This window comes from Sinohyriopsis cumingii, unplaced genomic scaffold, assembly GCF_028554795.1.
Source record: "Sinohyriopsis cumingii isolate HCF-2022 unplaced genomic scaffold, ASM2855479v2 utg000622l, whole genome shotgun sequence".
Classification (NCBI taxonomy): domain Eukaryota; kingdom Metazoa; phylum Mollusca; class Bivalvia; order Unionida; family Unionidae; genus Sinohyriopsis; species Sinohyriopsis cumingii.
This window is the reverse complement of record NW_028315918.1, coordinates 3,178,588-3,198,474: the sequence shown is the minus strand read 5'-3', so window position 1 is coordinate 3,198,474 and position 19,887 is coordinate 3,178,588. Positions and strand designations below refer to the sequence as shown.

General features: G+C 36.0%; 1 protein-coding gene across 14 annotated transcripts in view; it reads left to right on the top strand.

Moving 5' to 3' along the window:
- LOC149773691 (uncharacterized) overlaps positions 1-19,887 on the top strand; it is a 166,198-nt gene that overhangs the window by 26,787 nt on the left and 119,524 nt on the right. Inside the window, exon 1 of one of the 14 annotated variants that reach the window (XM_089946153.1) lies at positions 7,114-7,156. The exons of the other annotated variants lie outside the window; for them this stretch is intronic. Coding sequence (XP_089802279.1) covers positions 7,129-7,156 — 28 coding nt within the window. The 5' untranslated portion in view covers positions 7,114-7,128. Of the gene's footprint in view, positions 1-7,113; positions 7,157-19,887 lie in introns of those variants that run through there. 14 annotated transcript variants of the gene reach the window in all.

Genomic DNA, 19,887 nt, shown 5'->3' with positions numbered 1-19,887 from the left:
AGCTGTTTCAGAATACATCCTAAAACACCAACTTCTAGGTGATCTTCCAATAACATACTGCCTAGTTGTGGTAGAAACATTGTTTTTCATTGGCTATTTGGCTCACACATGAGCAGAAGGGTAAAAGTTTGAGTTCTTTTTTCTTTTTTTTTTGCTTACCGGAGCCATTACTTTCTTAACGAGACCACTCTTTATTCCAAATGCCCATCTTATCCTACTTTTTGCAAAGGTTCATATGTCTGTTTGCAGTTCATACCAGTTTGCCTTAGATCTGAGACCAAAAATTCTAAAAATCCTGACACAAAATCGGATTCTGATCACAGGTAAAATTTATGGTAGAAAAAAATCAGGTTAAAAAGATGAGGTTTTTCCCTCTGTATTTTGTAGTTCAATAGAAATTCCAGATTATTTGGTATCATTGTAGAACTACATCTGTCTACCTTTCTATAATAACACCCACTTTAGTGTATCATACATGACCTTGATGCAGTGTTTCTCAAACTTTTTTGTCTTGCAGCGCACCAAAATGATCTAAAAAATTTCACGGCACACCTGAAAAGAGTTAACAATTTTTGTGGTGAAGAACTTGTTTATTTTTAGATATATATTTAAATTTAAATTTAATGCGAAGGATGTGCCTACTTTTGAGAGCAAGTCAGATTGAAGCGAGGCTCCAAAGTTGACAAACAAGCACGCATTTCATCGTTGATTTTAAGAAGTCTCTCTCTTATTTTCGATTTGATTTCAGTCAATGCTGAAAATCTAAACTCACAAAACCACGAAGACACAAATGGCAGATATACTTTGATTGCTTTTGAACTGATTGCAGGATATGACTTCTTGATTGAGATCCAAAACTCGTCCAGGCTCTTTTCGGGAAATGTTGACTGAAAAAAATTATGTTTTTTTTAACTCAATGAGCTGTTCTTCTTCGGTTGTAAGATTTGTAGTTTTGTTGTTTCCAATTGGATTGATCACCCATCCATATTCATCACTTGCATGTGATGGGAAGTAATGCTGCAGTGCCGATTGTAGGTCTCTCAGTGTGTCCAGAATTTCGGGGATGATTTTCTTGTTTGAATGAGATTCGTTGATAGTAGGAAAGCAGTCGAGGACTCCCTTCGAGACCTTACTTTGCCACAGCGACAACTTTTCATCAAATGACTTCAGTTTTGATGTTGTAGTGATGATGTTTTCCAATGGTCCTTGAAGACTTAAATTCAGCGAATTTAATTTGTCGAATAAATCAGCGAGAAATTGAACCTTCAGCCACCAGATTTCGTCATGAAGAGAGAATCCAAAGATCTCGCACAAGTCTCGCGTTATGAAAGGAACCAATGAACGACAGACTGACAGAGATTGCGTTTTTATATGTTACTTTTTTAACTTTTGCGACATTGATTTACCATTTAATTTTTTGACATGTTCAAGGTTTCAAAACGCTAGCAGTTTTAAATATTTTTCAGAGCTCCCACGGCACACCGTGGCACACAGTTTGAGAATCACTGCCTCGATGCTACAGAGCTCAGCAGTAGGTTACTACCTCCTGCCATGTAAATTTGTCACCAGGAGTTAATGTGTTAAAACAAAAGGGAAAATAAGCTTCTAGAAAAGTGTTAATAATCAACACAGAAGAATAAAAAGGAGTATTCAGATTCTTGTGAATAAAAGCTGGAAAGGACACAATTAATGTTTGTTGGACTTCACATGCCAATTTGAGTACATCTCGTGGCGGAAGAGATGATTACTGTCGTCATGTGAAATGGAAAAGAATTTCCAAGAATTATGTCAAGTTGAGAGATAGCGACAAGCCATTGAGCTGCATAGGGTTTGGAACTCCAGCTTGTGTAACTGTACTACTGGTGAATAAAATCTATGCATAGTTTACAAACTTTTCAGGTGAACATAATGTTTATCGTCGATGCGACAAACTTTTAATAACATTTTCCAGCTTTATGATAGCAGTTACTGATATTTTGTTACACCTTACTGAAAACTGGTCAATCTTACGAAAAAATAACAACTGCCTTACTCAGATGGACTAGTCAGGGTTGGCAGGTCTGCATAATAGCATTGTATTTTTTGCTTCCAGTTTCCTTATTCTCCAAATATCTTGAATGGGACTGGTACTAAATTACTTGGCAAACTGTAAGGTATCTGCATTTATGAATCTTATTGCCAAAAACAGTCTGGTTTATAGTGTTGCTGTCTGTGCATGAATGTTTGCAGAAACCAGCCAGTTCTATAGAGTTTTCCTCAGAACATACAGTGATGGAGGTACATTTGAAAATAGCTTGCATATTCTAATTAAATTCAATTTTTGTTTTCCTTTCTCTTTCTTTTTGATTGTTTTTTTTCTTCTTTTGGTCCAGATGTAATGTTTTGGGATCATGCAGCTGCCACATGCTGGATGTTTGTTTTTTTTAAAGTTCAAACAATATAGAGTTGTGCTCAATACAAGTTGTGTACTGTCAGTATAGAATTGTATGGTGACATCTAAATCACAGTCTGGCAGAATAAACAAAAGTAAACATTCATGGGTGTGGCTGTGGTGGTTTATGAGTAATTTTAGCTACATGTATGAAGCTTTAGTTTGTTTGTGTTTGTTTACAATGAATACATGAGTTCTGACCCTAAAAGGGAAGTAACTCCAGTTTGACTGATGCACACAGTTGTGAGTACTCATGGTCAGCTTAAAGTCATCAATTTAGGGGTTGAAAGAACCATTTCAATGCATAACATTACTTGTATACCAGATATCTTGATCGAACCTTGTAAACCGATTGCATGTCTGTTACAGACCATTTCCAGACTGGATGGCTCCATTTAATACAAGAAAGGCTACCTGACAATTTTAGGATCAATAAGTCTTAGGTCAGGGTCATAGAAACTAAAAAAAGAAAAATATGTCTTCAAAATAATTCAGTAGTGTGTATTTAACCTTGAACAAATTTTTGTGGATGGCTTGCATTTAAAACAGAGATGATGCATGTTGGTTTTGGTATCAAAAGGTAGGTTATCAATGCAATGAAAGTGGGTTTTGTATAAAAGAAGATTAATAATACTATTTACCACATGGCAGGCATATGATATATTGATGGTACTGTTATCTGTACTTGGAAAATATAGCTAAGTAAGTTAAAAGATAAGCCTGACATTTGGGAACAACCATCAAGACTTGCTCAGCCAAATGTAAGTGTTTAATGTTTTCTGCAGTTGTAGCTCCTTTTTAAATGTACAGTATAATAAATTCTGTGCTAGATCAAATTAATTTGGCTTAGAGTCACTTTTTTTCCCAATACCTATGGAATGCTTATGTCTTTCAACCATTTCGGTCTAGGAAATCCTGTTATTATCTATTAAGGGACATAACTCAAATTATGATTCAGAGGAATTGATTAGTGACGATGGTTATTCCCTTGATATGGTTTGATAGTTCCATTGTTGCACTTCAGAGGATACAGAATGCTTATCAGAAGTAATTGCTTAAATACAGTAAAATTTGTCTTTAAAGCCCACTAAGAAACAGGCATCCATTCTCAGTGCATAGATTTTGATTATGAATACAAAAATGGAGGGGGCCTCGAGTGGCTGAGTGGTCTAAAGCGCTCTCCGTTATGGATCACTGCCATCTCAGTCTGCGTCGGTTCGAGTCTCAAATTCAGCCAATGTGGGTATGTGAGAAAGCTTGCCAGTAGCTTCTTGAGGGTCGGTGGTTCTTTCTGGGGGTTTCCCGGGTTCTTCCTCCACCATTAATACTGGCCACCATGTATAGCCTATCGTGTGCTGAAAAGGGCATTAAACCCCACAACAACAACAACAACAACAAAAATGGAACACGGTTTTCAAAATCTTGCAGGTTATGTTCATCACCTTGAATCAGTTTAAGCTATTATTTCCTGAATACTCCAAGCCATCTGTATTCTTAATATTTTGATTTGTTAGTGCATTAATTGATAATCTTGTGTAAGAATGATTAACCAGTTAGTACCTTGAAACGTTTTGGGAAAATCATGGAATTTCTGACATTGGAATTTTAAAAAATGATAATGGTTAATTTCATAGAGTGCCAAGTATTGATGAAAGAAATTGTTTCGAACGCAGAACAGTTATGATTGATGAACAGTTTTATTTCATAGATATTATGATCCTTGCATTTTGTGAGAAAAGTCACATTTATTCAACTGTTATCAGAAACTGTCCATTAGAATTTTAATCCACCCCTCACAAAGAAAAAAAAATACTTTATGACATGAAGGGTTTTTATATATATATATATACAGATAATGACTATTTGCTATTATATATGGCCACCATTACTTAAAATGTAACATCTTTTGAAATATTTAATGAATGAATATGACCTATTTTTACATAAATCATATTGGAATGATGCTTATCTGTCTTTAAATATTGCAGCTGCTACTAAAAATAGAAAACCTTTTAATAACTTCAAATGATTCTTAGAATTTGCATAACAGCAAATGATTCTTAGAATTTGCATAACAGCAAATGATTCTTCTGAGAAGTTACATAACAGCAGATGATTCTTAGAATTTGTATAACAGCAAATGATTCTTCTTAGTAAGTTTGCATAACAGCAAATGATTCTTCTTAGAAGTTGCATAACAGCAAATGATTCTTAGAAGTTGCGTAACAGCAAATAATTCTTCTTAGAAGTTTGCATAACAGCAAATGATTCTTCTTAGTATTTGCATAACAGCAAATGATTCTTCTTAGAATTTGCTTAACAGCAAATGATTCTTCTTAGAATTTTGCATAACAGCAAATGATTCTTTTTAGAAGTTTGCATAACAGCAAATGATTCTTCTTAGAATTTGCATAACAGCAAGTGATTCTTAGAATTTGCATAACAGTAAATGATTCTTCTTAGAATTTGCATAACAGCAAATGATTCTTCTTAGAATTTGCATAACAACAAATGATTCTTCTTAGAATTTGCATAACAGCAAAAGATTCTTCTCACAAGTTACATAAGAGCAAATGATTCTTCTTAGAATTTGAATAACAGCAAAAGATTCTTCTTACAAGTTGCATAACAGCAAACGATTCTTCTTAGAATTTGCATAACAGCAAATGATTCTTAGAATTTGCATAACAGCAAAAGATTCGTTTTACAAGTTACATAACAGCAAATGATTCTTCTTAGAATTTGCATAACAACAAATGATTCTTCTTAGAATTTGCATAACAGCAAATGATTCTTCTTAGAATTTGCATAATAGCAAAAGATTCTTCTTAGAATTTGCATAACAGCAAAATATTCTTAGAATTTGCATAAGAGCAAATGATTCTTCTTAGAATTTGCATAACAACAAAAGATTCTTCTTGGAATTTACATAACAGCAAATGACTTTATTAGATGTTACATAACAGCAAATGACCAAATTTGACAGAAAGCAACCTTGCTTAAAGGCCTTGAACACTTATAGAAATTATGCCAACCAATCATCAAAATATATCTGTTATTAACTCATTTGGCCCCAATCCCGTCTGTAGGCGTGATCCAGTTTCTGCATTCATTGGCCGATCCCGCCTCTAGTTGTGGATTGTTTATTGCATTCAGTGGCCATTACAGTCTCCAGGCATGATGAATGTGTGTTAGATACAGCGTCTCTGATTGGTTAGAAATGTTTTTTTTCCAAGAACTAAACAACTATTAAACCAATCAGAAATGGTTTTACTTTCATTTGTGGAAATTTGAATTGCTCAGAAGCCAAGGGTTACTGTTTGAGAGCAGTTTCACTACACGTGTTTTGTTCATGAAAAATCGTAAATGATGGCAGACGTAAGAGTAATTTTTGATGAAAGCAGAAATGAGGAGTTTCTCACGTTTGATCTTGAAAATATTGAGCAAGCTGAGGAAAGATATGTTCGGCAGTTGGATATTTTGTGAGATTTACATTCAGACATAGACGTTTCTGAGACTGAATCGTCAGAAGATGAGGATGCTGACAGCGATGATGATAAGAGTTCTTATGGATAAACGTTGCACATAATTTTGTAAATAGTGTATAAATAAGTTGTGAAAGGCTTGGACAAATAGGAAGAAAAAAACCTCACTGTGTAGACAAATTCATTTGGAATAATTTGTGAAAATTGCATAGATTTTAATTGGATATAAGAAGAGAAAGTAAGGTAAGAGTGAATGCATGTGCACGATGTTTTAAAAAATTTTCAAACAGGTAAAAACTCTGGGACACAAGCAGCTAGACACAGCTTAGTGCTTCTGGAGCATCGCAGCAGAGATACTGATAACAGTGCTAGGGCCGAATGAGTTAACAACAGAAAAATATATACACAACTTGTGTCTTAAAAACCACCAATAGAATTTGACCAGCTCTGTATAAGCCTGGCAATATCTAAAAATTGATTTTGCTGTGTCAACAGATATGGCTGAAGGTATAAGATTTAGGGAAAAGTTTCTACAGTTGCTTTCATAACATGTATATCAGCATCATTGGAAGATATTCTACAAAAAGCACCATAGCATGCAGATTTTCTGACCAACTGCTCTTTGATTTGGATTTTAGGCAGTTGTGATCCAGGTGAGTAATCTCCGACTCACTTGCACCTCTTGCACTGAATGTTAGCAATACATGTATACACAAGATGTGACAGCAGCTGCAGAAACAAGGCAGAACACAGCTTGCCATTTCAGTTTCATATTGATCTTGTTTGGTTAATGTGTTAAAACGAAAATGTAATAAAAAATTTCCCATTAAGATTTTTTAGAATTAATTTCTTGGTTCATAGTGTTATTGAACATGAAGCAACAGCCTCACAGTGACTTGTGTCTGCTGATGCATACAATATAACCACTCCAACTCGGGTGACATCAGACTGTTTCACAATGTAGTTCTAGCTGGGAAGTTGTTTATACAGACCTGTAGCATCATAACCAGTCTGGATCTTCCGTGTTCTTGTAAATGAGAGAATTCTTCCTTGCAGGTGATTTTTATTGATGTGTTTCAGCAGCATCAATAGAAGAAGCTTAAAACTGTTGTAGCAGGTGTGTGACTTGGATTAGATGTCAGTCTATGGATAGTAACTTGTTTTATTCACAAGACACCTTTTAGAAATAGATTATACACTATCAATGGAATTATGTTTCAGTGGAATTATATTACCTCTGGTAAGTTTGAGTTACATTTAGCACAATAAGTCTATCGCGTGGTGTAACTTCAGAATCTCTCCCCCCCCCCTCCACTTGGGAGTTCGCTCTTATGTACCCACCCACCCCTCCAATCATTGTGTCATTGCAGGGGTCACAGGGGCTGTCAGTCTGCAGAATCTATCATGTGACTGAGTTAACATCATGTGCTCACAAAATTGGTTTGGTTTGGTGTTTTGTAGTACTGCAAGACATGTAGATTATTTAATGATGAACAATTGTTGGAGTAAAGTGCTTTGCCCAAGGGTACACAATGGTAGTCAACCTGGGTGATCTGATAGTTGGATTGGAAGGCACCCATATGGTACAAGTCAGGCTTATTAACCAATGAGTCACCACAGCTACTGCTAGTAAAAGTGGTTTTGTAATGATAAATTCACTTTGTGAATATATATTTACTGCAGTTGTTGTGAAAATATTGATTTTTTTACTGAGGTAATATTTTTGTTACTTGGTTATTATGACTTCATACAATACTTAACTTGGGTACAGTATGTTTTTAGTGCAACTAGACACATGCTTTATGCTAATTTATGAAGTTTAAAATGTCATAATTGGGATGGACTATCAGTACACACTTAGAAACAATACAATTACATATAAAACTTGACCTCAGTTTTTCTTTTCTTTAAATCTTGTTTCCCAACAAAGTACAGTATTGTGGAGAAATGGACAGGGTGGGAGCTCAAGATCAATACTTAATCAGCATTTAATATGTATATTATGTCAGCTCAGGTTGATTTGTGTGTGCATGAATAGGAAAGGTATTGAATAAATCATTAAATACTTTGTAGCCTAGAACCTATTGATGGTTGTGTAGTACGAGTTTTTGACCTTTTCCCACCATGCATGTATGAACTTAGTCATAATAGTTTTGAGACACAAATTGTTACAATTTGATATGCATTTCTATTATTGTTAGTACAGTTTTCAGGAATGTAATTGTCTTGCTATATTTACAAGAATTTCATGCTTCCAATATGTTTTAATTGACAGTATACACAATTTACAAGATCCATTTTGCTAACTCACATAGCTGTATGGATAACGGAGGTTGTCACGCATCTGTCAACAATTGCTACTTTCAACTTCTCCAAAGCCAGTGAACCTATTTCAGCTTTACTGGGCAGAGAATATCATGACCTGAAGATGTTTAAGGTTTGTGCAAACAATGCTCTTCCACCATTACAGGTGGCTACTTTTAATGAAATAGAATGAAAGTTTAAACAAATTCCTCTCCAAAATCACTAAATTTGACTCCTGTTACTGAAAATAAAAAAACTAACTTTAAAGACTCCTTAAAACCTGCTGATTAGAAATTGAACCCAGTTTGATAAAGTTATTTTACATGAAGGCCTGTCAAATTTGCGTCAGTGATACAAATCCATCCTCATATATGGTTGCTATTACTAAAATCATACCAGTCTTTGAACATCTTCTCCATAGCCTCTGTATAAGATTTGCAGAAATGGTGCTGAACTGTTGTAAAATATGGCTACCATTGAAGAAAAAGAAATAACTTCAGATAACTTGACACAAACTAACAAATAGAAGTTGGCCAGATTTGACAGAAAGCATCATGGCATGGAGGGTCTTTTATGTTTGTACCAGTTATGCCAATCCATTATTAAATATTGCTGCTGTAACTAATAGGAGAAAAACCTTGATAGAACTCAGAAGCTGTTCGACAGAATTTAGCCAAATTTAACAAAAATCATCCTCACAAGAAGGCCTTTTATGAAGAGACATGATTTTTCTCCATTTTAGAGCGTAATTCCACTTTTCTCCTGATTTGAATCAGATTTTTCTTGACATAGTCCAATTTTTTATATCATCTCCAATCCAGTTTTAAAAGAACGGTCTGTTTGCACCCGTTCTGCACAATCCTTGTAAATTATTTGTTCCATATATTATTTAGCACACGACTCACATAAAGAGTATTCTGATTGGTCAAAGATTTAAATTCATCCAATAAATCTTTGTGTAATGCAAACTGATGACAATGGAAAAAAGTAGCATGCTTGCAAAACATGGCAACCAAGACACGAAAAGTTTAGATAAAGGTTTAAATAATGAATGGAAACGGGAGTGGCTGGAGCGAAAAGTTGATGGAAATTTAGTTGGTCAGTTTATTTGTGACCTCTGCAATAAAGATCTGAATTACGGTAATCACAGTTGGAAGAGTTTGTAACAGCGCCTACAAAAGAAGCCGCATACGGAAAATATTGAAGCTCAGAAGGCATCTGGAAAAAGTGCAGTTAATTACTTTAAGAAGAACTTTTTCTTGCATGGGAGAACAGATGTAGCCCTCTGTCAAAATATGCACACTCCATGTCGCCAAGCACCAGCTTGAAAGGATAGAGGCTCTCATTGAGAAGGAAAAGAAATGATCACATATTGAACCAAAAAAGTCATTGGTGACAAAAAGAAAGTCTAAAGAAATCTTTGCCAAAGCCACAAAAAGAGCTTGACTGGCATATGAACAGGCTGTGTCCGTTGGAGAAAAATACAAATGAATGTATGGGATTATTTGTATATAGTTCATGTACTTGAGTGTTTATTTTACAGATTTGTTATGAAAAGTGAGAAGTATGATATATTGCTGCAGATATTGAGAAAATTTTGTGACTTAATTACGATGTGAATACTGACATGCACATGAAATAACTTCAGCATCAGTAGTATTGGAGAACAAATTCATGTGACTATAAATATTGTGAAATTATTGAAGTCAGGTTGAACATTTTTGGTAAGTTTGTTAGTTTTTCAAATGACTATTTTGGTTTATTTTATGATCATAGGTTGCACCAGGTGCAGTTTTTTATAAGTGTTGTGAAGTGTCGAATTTAGAATTGCAGTGAACTTTAAAGGTGAATGTTGTTGTTGTTGTTGTAGGGTTTAATGCCATTTTTCAGGACATGCTAGGCTATACATGGTGGCCGGTATTAATGGTGGAGGAAGAACCCAAGAAAATCCTAGAAAGAACCACCGACCCATGAGAAGCTACTGGCAAGCTTTCTCACATATCCACATCGGCCGAATCGGAGACTCGAACCCATGCAATCAGAGGTGAGATGGCAGTGATCCGTAATGGAGAGCGCTTTAGACCACTCAGCCACTTGGGGGCCCCTAAAGGTGAATGCATTGAGCATTAAGTTTTATCACATTTAAGCCAGAAAAGTCTTTGTGAAGGGTCACTTTGACCTTTCATTTGTTCATCTCCCCCCATGTCAGTGTGAACTTCAAAGGGACAGCATTCCAACTTAGTGAAATTGACCGGAATAACTTAACATGGTCCTTAGAAAGTAAACATTTGAACAACTAACCCTAACCACTTGGCAGGAACCTATGTTCACTTATCATTTTTTCAAAGGGAAATTGCCACACACTGTTGTTCACAGTTTTCGAGCTGTCTAAACCTGATGAGAGGAATTATTTCTTTGGGAAAAATTAGGGACCGCTGCCTACAGTTGGGCAGAATAAATTAGGGTGTTCACTTTAGAGCAATCATACTTTAAAGTGACGACCTTAGTCAAAATTCTTTAGTCTGAAAATTTCCTAGAAGAGGAAACTTTGTCTTGACTCCATGGAAAGCATAAAGAGATTAGTGCTTTCCTCGTGAAACAAGAAAGGGACCAGGTGGTTGTCTTGTTTAGTGCTAGGACGCACAAGTTCTGAAAGAGAACAGCAGTAAGGAACAGCTTTCAGAGAGAAAGACGGGATAGTCTGGAGACAGAAGTCAGATGGAAAAGAAGGAGGAGGTCAGAATAAAAGGACCAGGAAGTCCATGAAGGGGCAAAGCGTAGAGCTTATGAAGGATGAACTAGGAGACATTGATATATGGTCAAAGGGAAGAAAGATGGTGCAATCAGTTGTGGACATTGCGCTCTTTTCATCTCGCATTATGATGATGAAATAAATCCAAATTGGACACACCTGTTAAATTCTATTGATATAATTTATCTTGAATTGGAATTGCTGTTATTAATTAGTTCTAGTTGAATTTGTTATTTCTTGTCAAAAGGGGCTCGTCTTACTCTATTTATCCCCAGTATTCTTGCTCAGATCTCTGTTGAAATTCCATTCTTCTTTCACTCCTGCTAGGCTATAATATCGAGGGAGGTCATCCTCTAGATAATGCCAGCCAAATACAATTAACCACCCCTCTTACTAAGAGGGCATCGTTACAAGTGTAAAATGCGTTTTTGGCCGGGGAACTTCGGCCCTCTGGACCCCCACATCAGGGGTGCTGCCCCTTGAGACCCCATTGGAAAATGACCCCCCAAACCCCCCTTAAAATTTTTTCAGCTTTTTTTTTAATGGAAGACCAAGATATGTCTGCATGAAGTATGTTACTCTTCTATCAAGTTTGACAATGCTACATGTACTGAAACGTAAAAACAAAACTTTAAATGATTTCTTTAAAAAAATTATTCAAAAGATATTAAAATTAATTTAATTTTAACCACAATTAACAGAATGATCAAAATTTGTGCAAAAGATGCAGATGGAATATTTAGCAGGGCTTCTGTTACCCAAATATAAAAAACTTTAAATCACTTCTTTGCAAGAGCTGGTCAACAAAATTTCACATAAACACACTGGCATAATGCCTTTCATTGTTTGCCCAAATGATGCTGATCCCACATCCAATATAGCTGCTATTTATTAAAACAAAACTAACAAAAATCATAAATTTTTTTCGAGAAAGCTTAATATTAACCATGACTTTTGCAAACTGTTTTTGCATTTGGCTGTTAGCTTGATGTCAGGCAGGTGAGTGATCTTGGGCCCTCATGTTATTGTCTATTTGCCTGCTGTATGGTGGAGTGTTTTATGTTATGATATCCTTCCTTCCATCTGTTAAATTTGGTTTCTGCACAGTTGTTAGAGGTTTTTTTATGGATGACTTTCATTTCAGGTAATAATGAGGAACCCTATCTGTTTTGGGCTCAAGGGAATAAAAGTCAAGGTTACTGTCACTAAAAGAATGAAAATGGTTTCTGCACAATAATTTCAGTTCTCCAGCAACATTTGTGGATAGCTTGCACTTGGGGTAAGGATGATCCTTGTTGATTTCAGGGTCAAAAGGTCATGGTCACTGTGAATGAAATAAGAAAACTGGTTTCCACACAATAATCAAATGTTGTCAATGGCTTGTACTTGGTGTAAGGAAAAACCCTATTGATTTTGGTATCCAGTGGTCAAAGATTGAGGTCACTTTGTGGAAGACTTGGTAAAGGAAAAGCTGTAAGTTTTGGACTTTAAAGATCAAAGGTCAAAGTCACTCTGACGGACAGAAGAAAATGTTTTCCTTGCAGAGATTTCAGTTATTTACATATAGGACTGATTAAATATGGGGCAGGTTTATAATGCACAATTCATGGTATTCTTTTTTATTCCAAGTTGATATCACTCATATATGTATTCAGAATACTGGACTAAAGTCTGGCCTTTATAATAATCTTTCAGGTAGGAGCTACCTGTGTATGACAAAGGTACTCAATAAGTGTCAAGGTGTACCATTAACTTGATGCCTGGAGTCAAGTCTTTGACAGTACCTTTGCTGGCCTTTGTCACAAAACAGTCTCCGTAATTAAAGCTGGATTGTTAATATATATCAAAGTGGAACATGTGATCTTGATTTGTGACTGCAAAGAATAAAGGCTTTCAACTCAGATATTCAAATTCTCACCTGTTCAGTTTATTTTAAAATGTCCAGTCTTGTACTTTATTGCCTTTTTAGTCGCTTGTAGTTAAACACATAAGATATGCCCTTTCTGTCATAAAATTTAGGTCACCTAATAGTAACTTCTGGCAAACATTTAATCTTAATGCACTGTCCAGTCTAGTGTAAAGGTTTTAGCTCTCTTTGTGGCTTCACATAGCTGTGTTGTAAATTTTCATGCACTTTTTGTTTTAAAAGAAATTTCAGGAAAAAAATAGTTATGATTTTCATAGGTACCTAAGATGTCCAGAATTTCAATAACAAAGTTTTTTATGCCAAAAATTAGAGGATACAAAATATTTTTTATAGCTCTAAAGTTCATAGATAAGAAGAGCTTATGGGATGGCCTATTGTCCATTGCCTGTCTATCCATTAGCACAAGTTTGGTAAAACATTTGGAGGATTGCCATAAACTTCACATGTACATTCATCCTGAGTATGGCCATCACAGCAGCCATTTTAAAAATCTTGTTATCACTACCGCTCCTAAATGGATGGTCATATTAACAAGCATGGGGTTTTCACTAAAATGATTCTTATGATGTTCCAGCTTGTCCTGAGTGAAAATGGTGCAGTCACATGGCAGCCATCTAGAAACATTATTGCTACTTCTCCAGAATGTAGTCTTATTGATATGGGGTTATTATCAGTCGACTTTCTAGTTGGTCCTAGATGAAGAAATTTCCTTTCTTGAAGATCTTTTTGTCACTACTCCTCATGCATGGATGATCATTTCAACTTTTTATGATGTAGAGTTGGTCCTCAAACATAAATGATGCTGATCTGAAATCCAGAATCTTGTTATTGGTACTGCCTCTGAATGGAAAGTCTCATCAGCATGGCATTGTCACCAGAAGACTTTCTATGATGTCTAGTTGGTCTTGAGTGAATGTTTTGCAGATCTGATATCCAGCATGGCTGCCACAATGGCCATGTTGAAATCTTATTTGTAGTTACTCCTCCTAAATGGAAAGTCATGCTGACATAGGGTTTTCTTAAGACAATTATGTCACCTAGTTGGTAACAATTTGACCCCAAAATGGCACAATGAACATATTGAAAATCTTGTCACTAAGTTTTCTGAATGAATGGTCATATCAAGATGGGGTTCATGTGAAAAGTCCTTTAATGGTGTCTTGTTTTTCCTAAAGGAAAATGGTGCGAATCTTAATCAATATGGCAGCCAAAGTGGTAATTATGAAATCTTATAGCTCAAGAATATCAGAGTTGTTTTCAACATCCAACAGTTAAAAAGAAGAAATGGTCTTATCTTGAAAATTCCTGGAATTTCTTTTGGGACATATTTAAAGCATGAATCCCACCATCACAGAATTCTTATTTTTAGGATTGATTGTATATACAGTATAGTAATTGTTGTTAAAATCTTTTATTTTAAGATGGAATGCAAAACTATACCAGCATATATAATCATGTTTGTGAGGATGTCTCTTATCTGTTTGGGGGGCCCCGAGTGGCCGAGTGGTCTAAAGCACTCACCGTTCCGGATCACTGCCATCTCACCTCTGTTTGCGTGGGTTCGAGTCCAAAGCTCGGCTAGTGTGGGTACGTGGGAAAGCCTGCTGGTAGCTTCTCGTGGGTCGGTGGTACTTCCCTGGGTTTTCCAGGGTTCTTCCTCCACCAGTTATACTGGCCGCCATGTATAGCCTACCTTGTGCTGAAAAATGGCGTTAAACCCTAGAACAAACAAAAATCTTATCTGTTTGGGGTTTTCTTTGAGGTCATTTTCCCAGACACTATTGTTTAAGATGATATTTTGATGTGTCATGTATAGTTCTATAATCTTCAATGAAAATTGGGACAGTGTGACCTATATTTCATAATACAGTAATCTGCTTCAAGTGTTGCATCAGCTTTTCTCTTGAGCACTATCTTGTGGGTTACATAACATGGTATGTATTTAAATGAGGAAAACTATGACAATCAGTAAAAACTAAAAACTGATTCACTGCTACATGCATCCCAACAGTTTAACACATTAACCCCTAGCGATGAGCAAATGTGGCAGGAGGTAGTAGCCTACTGCCGAGCTCTGTAGCGTCATGGTCATGCATGATACACTAAAGTGGGTGGTATTATAGAAAGGTAGACAGATGTAGCTCTACAATGATACCATCTAATCAGGAATATCTAGTTGCACTACAAAATACAGATAAAAAACCCTCATTTTTTGGACCCGACTTTTTTCTACCCAAAATTCGCCTGTGGTCGAAATCTGATTTTGTGCCTGGATTTTAGACTTTTTGGTCTCAGATCTGAGGCAAACCGGTATGAACTACAGACAGATGAGCCTTTGCAGAAAGTAGGATAAGATGGGCATTTGGAATAAAGAGTTGTCTCCATAAAAAAAATAATGGTTCCGTTTAGCAAAAAAACAAAAACAAAAAAAACAACAAAAAAATCCAACTTTTACCCTTCTGCTCTTGTACGAGTCAAATAGCCAGTGAAAAACGATGTTTCTAACACAACTAAGCAATATGTTATTGAAAGATGACCCGGGATTTGGTGTTTTGGAGTCTGTTAAGAAATAGCTTTCAAAATGTGTTTCCTGCTCAATTTTCAGGCGAAAATGACAAAAAGCTTTAGGGGTTAATGTGTTAAAAAATTAGGCCAGAATTGGTGCAAGGTCAGATTTTGACCTGATGAGTTGGTCACCTGGTATTCATTAGTAGAAGAGGTCAGTGGGTTTTGTCAGTAGTTTTCATTTTTACTGACAGAAACAAGTGTTTGTGGTTTATATGTATATCTGTGTATGTTTGTACCTCGTCTGGTTTACATACTTAACTCTTAAGAGACTGACAAGTACATTTTTGGCATGGGGTATTGGGTGGGGGTGATGGAGCCCTTGTTTTTTTCCAACCTAGATATTTTTGTTTTCTTTTGTCTCAGGATAATTCATTTTCAGCTAATATAATGGATAGAATTTTTTTAAATTTTCTACTCCAAGTCAGAGTAAGATTTTTTTATCAAGCTATTTGGCAGTTGGAAGTTTTAAAAAACTTGCAGGCACCTTACCAGACAAAATTTACTTAATTCGATAAGTGGCTAATGAGACATAGAAGAAAGATACCTTTTGTCATCTGTTTTGACAAAGTGGCTATGAACTGAGTAAAGTTTTTGATGATATGATTCATTATGGGGGAGTAACAGCTACTTTAGGTGTTAAATAACTGTTAGTAGCAGAGGGAGTGTATTTTATCTTGGGGCTGTAGATTTTTCCAGCAGATGCACTTGAAAAGTAAGGACTTCCCATTATGTTGGAACAATGTCTTTGTGAAAGGTGTAATTTTCCCCCTTTAGGTAGGTTGTTGTGAAAGTATTGTACAAAATGGCCTTAGGTTCTTGGCTTACTTATAGGTAAGAAGTACTTTGTATGAAGTATGTACACAGTGTAGAATGGCTTAAAATGGCCTGCTTATTCTTGAACTTAATGCCCTCTTTCTCTCACACCTGAGTGATAGTTATGATTATTTGGATAAAAATTAATATCTTCTTTTTAAACTAGCATGTTGCATCTTTGGATTAATGACATTTTTGTCAGATCTGATTAGTTTATGTATGGATATTGATTCTATAGTTAGCTTTTATAATTTTGAGCAAATTATTACAGATTTGCCATGATGATTATTTTAAATTAATTTAAACTATGAATAGAAACATTGCAAATTATCTGTAGTTAGCATACCTGCCATATTTCCAGACATTGTTGGGGGCTAGTGGGGACTCAAAAGATTGTTGTTAGGTACCAAGGGTTGTCGTTGTTGAAGGGTTTAATGCCATTTTTCAGTACACTGTAGGATATACATGGTGGCCAGTATTAATGGTGGAGGAAGAACCTGTGAAAACATCAGAAAGAACCACTGACCCACGAGAAGCTACTGGCAAGCTTTCTCACATACCCACATTGGCCGAATCCGAGACTCAAACCCACGCAGACAAAGGTGAGATGGGAGTGATCCGTAACGGAGAGCGCGTTAGGCCACTCGAGACCCCTCCAAGGCTTGTCAGTGCCTGACATAAAAATGTGTTGACCAATTGATAATAATTTTCCTATAGGCCTCTATCAATTATGGGAAATTCAAACTTGATATTAGGAAAAAAGTTATGTTTTCTTTGAAGCATTTAATATACTTACAAACCTAATATAGTTGTTAAACTTATCATTGTCCAGTATTATCACCACCCATGTGTACACACATAACCACACTCATATAAACACAACAATACAGACGTTAAATGAAAAAAAATATACCAAGTTTCTGTCTTTAAAATCCACTGGAAAAGTGGAAGTAATTCTTAATAAGATGTAGTTTTGGCAGATCTGAACTGTTCAGGTGTTGGAAGTGGGGTTGGCGTTGGTTATATGTAATACAGATGTCATTTATATTCATCTGAATCATCTTGGCACTCATTTTAGACTGGATGGTAGTTGTTCAAACTTTCCAATGTTCTTGCTGAATTTTTCTCAGCGTAGAAAAATCTTTCTGCATCTGCACTACTGTGAGGGAGTGGCAAACAATCTGGGTGGTGTTGCTAGGAAAACGGATATCATGAACTCCATAATGAATAATGTTGATGTAACACTTGTGCAAAAATTTAAATGCTCCTACATGCTGCTGCACTTCAAGAAGTCAAAGTCTGCCCAGGAGATGAAATTTAGGGTTGCTTGATTTTGCTCGATTTGCAGATAGCTTGTATTTTACTAACTCAAAACTGCATTTTTTCATTTTGCCTTAAAAAATAAACCGCACTTGTACACTATTCCAGCTACTGAAATAATCGTGTACTGCATTTAATATATGGATTTGGTTGGTTGGTTGGCTGTTATGGGTTTAATGCATTTTTTTGAATTGATAGGCTATACATGGTGGCCAGTATATCTGGTGGAGGAAGAACCACCAGCCCACATAAGCTACTGGCAAGCTTTATTATACACCCATGCTGCCTAAACCCGAGACTCGCACCTATGCAGGCAGAGGTGAAATGGTGATCTGTAAAGGTGAGCTCCTTAGGCCACTTGGCCACCAGGGGCCTCCAATATATCCGGATTAAAAGAAATGCTGCCACTGATCACAAACTTGTCAGTACAGTTTATTAATGATTGTTTAAACATTCTCTTTCAAGGCAGTGATGTGTAATAACATTTGTATGTCAACATGCATTTCCTTGTTCAAAGGATTGGGTTGTTCCACATTGTGTATTTGACCTATGCAAATTGGCCTAATGGGCACTCCCACAGCATCATCCTAGATATTCCCAAGCAAATTAAGTAGTCAGTGCAGTGGTGGTTGCTTATTTCTGACCATGCCTTATCTTTTATTTGATGTCAAGATAATTAGATGTATTAAAACTGCCCCAGGGATAGTTTTACATTGGCTTTGATCAGGACTATGTACTGTTTATACAGGTTATGTATACTATCCACAACTGTGGTTTTCAAATAATGTCTTTTTTTTCTTTCTCCTATGATTACTGAAAATCATGTTTTTTTTTAAAAAAAATTACCATGTTGGGTGGGTTTTGGGGTCAACATCCATGTTTTTAGCCTGACACGTAATGTTATGGCAGGTACAAGTTAGGCTTGTAAATAGGTTACAGTTGCAGAGTGAATATCCATATGTGTAAAGCAACATGTTCGTATGGCTAGTAAAGGTCAAGGTTTGTTAACATTCCGTTTCCTATAGTAGTTAAATATCCTTTGATTTGGAAATAAAGTATTGTATAGATTTAAGCCATTTTATAGTCATTGGTTGGTTACAAGTTATGCCTAAAAGTACTTTGATGCTAACAGCAAGCAGAGATGTGGTTTGTTACAGGTATCTAGTATACACAGTATTATGTAATATTCTATTGATTACAGGTGGAAGAGATGATGTTTGTTGTAATAGATATCATGTACTTCCTGCACATTCTTGTTCTGTTAGATTCCATTTAGCATTAAGGAACTGGTATTACAACATGCAAGTCTGAAAATGGCCACTTCATTGCCTTAAGGGCATTACAATCCATTTCCTATGATGTTTCAAATAATTACAGTTGATTTGGGTTATTGGCAAGACAGTCTGCAGTGTTGGGATTGCATGCAAAAACTTCTGTATTGTACTTTACAGCTGCTCTGTCTACCTGTGCTCATTTTCTGCATGCAGGTAATAAACTCTATTACTGATCACTGTGAAGTATGTTGATCACTGATACAGTACTGACACTTATGTTGGGCATATTGGTGTTTATCGTGTGCTTGGTTGTATTTTCTGGCCCTGAGATAAATGGAGTTGTACTGCCAATGGAGTTCAGACCATACACATATTGGTGTTGGTACATTATGTGGAAAGATGGGTACATTGACACATCACTTGATCAGTCTTGGTTGTTGCAAGTGCCTGTTGTAATGCTTAGGTTTTATTCTGTGCATATTTAGATGCTTTTTCAATCCCAACCACCTCAGTTTTATTGCTTATAATCTGTTCAGATTGTATTAATTTTCATTCCTCTGAAAGTGTGGAAGGTATTCAACAATATCATTGTCTTGTTTGTCAGTCTGTCTGTAATGGAGTGGTTTCTGCCTCACAACTTTTGTTTCTTGCTATTTTTTTCTTTCTTTCTCAAACCTCATAGATGCCATACCCATGAGTAGAGGCCATAGCCTACCGGTATTTGATTTTGTGGCTACTACAGTGAAGGTCAGGGTCATTGGAGCTGACTATGGGATTTTAATAATAGCAGTCTAGCACATTACCTGCTGTTATTGCCATCTTTTCCAGGCAGTAGTTAAAATTAGTTATTGCAGGTTTAGAACAAAAATAACAGTCCCAAGATTGATGATTTTCTCACTTTGTTCATATATCGAACATCAGAGATTCCTTTTTGATGTCACAACTAAGGGTTGGCCAAGCTCTGGTTGGCAGAACCACCATGGCAGCAAAGGAAGATGATATCAACTTAAGCC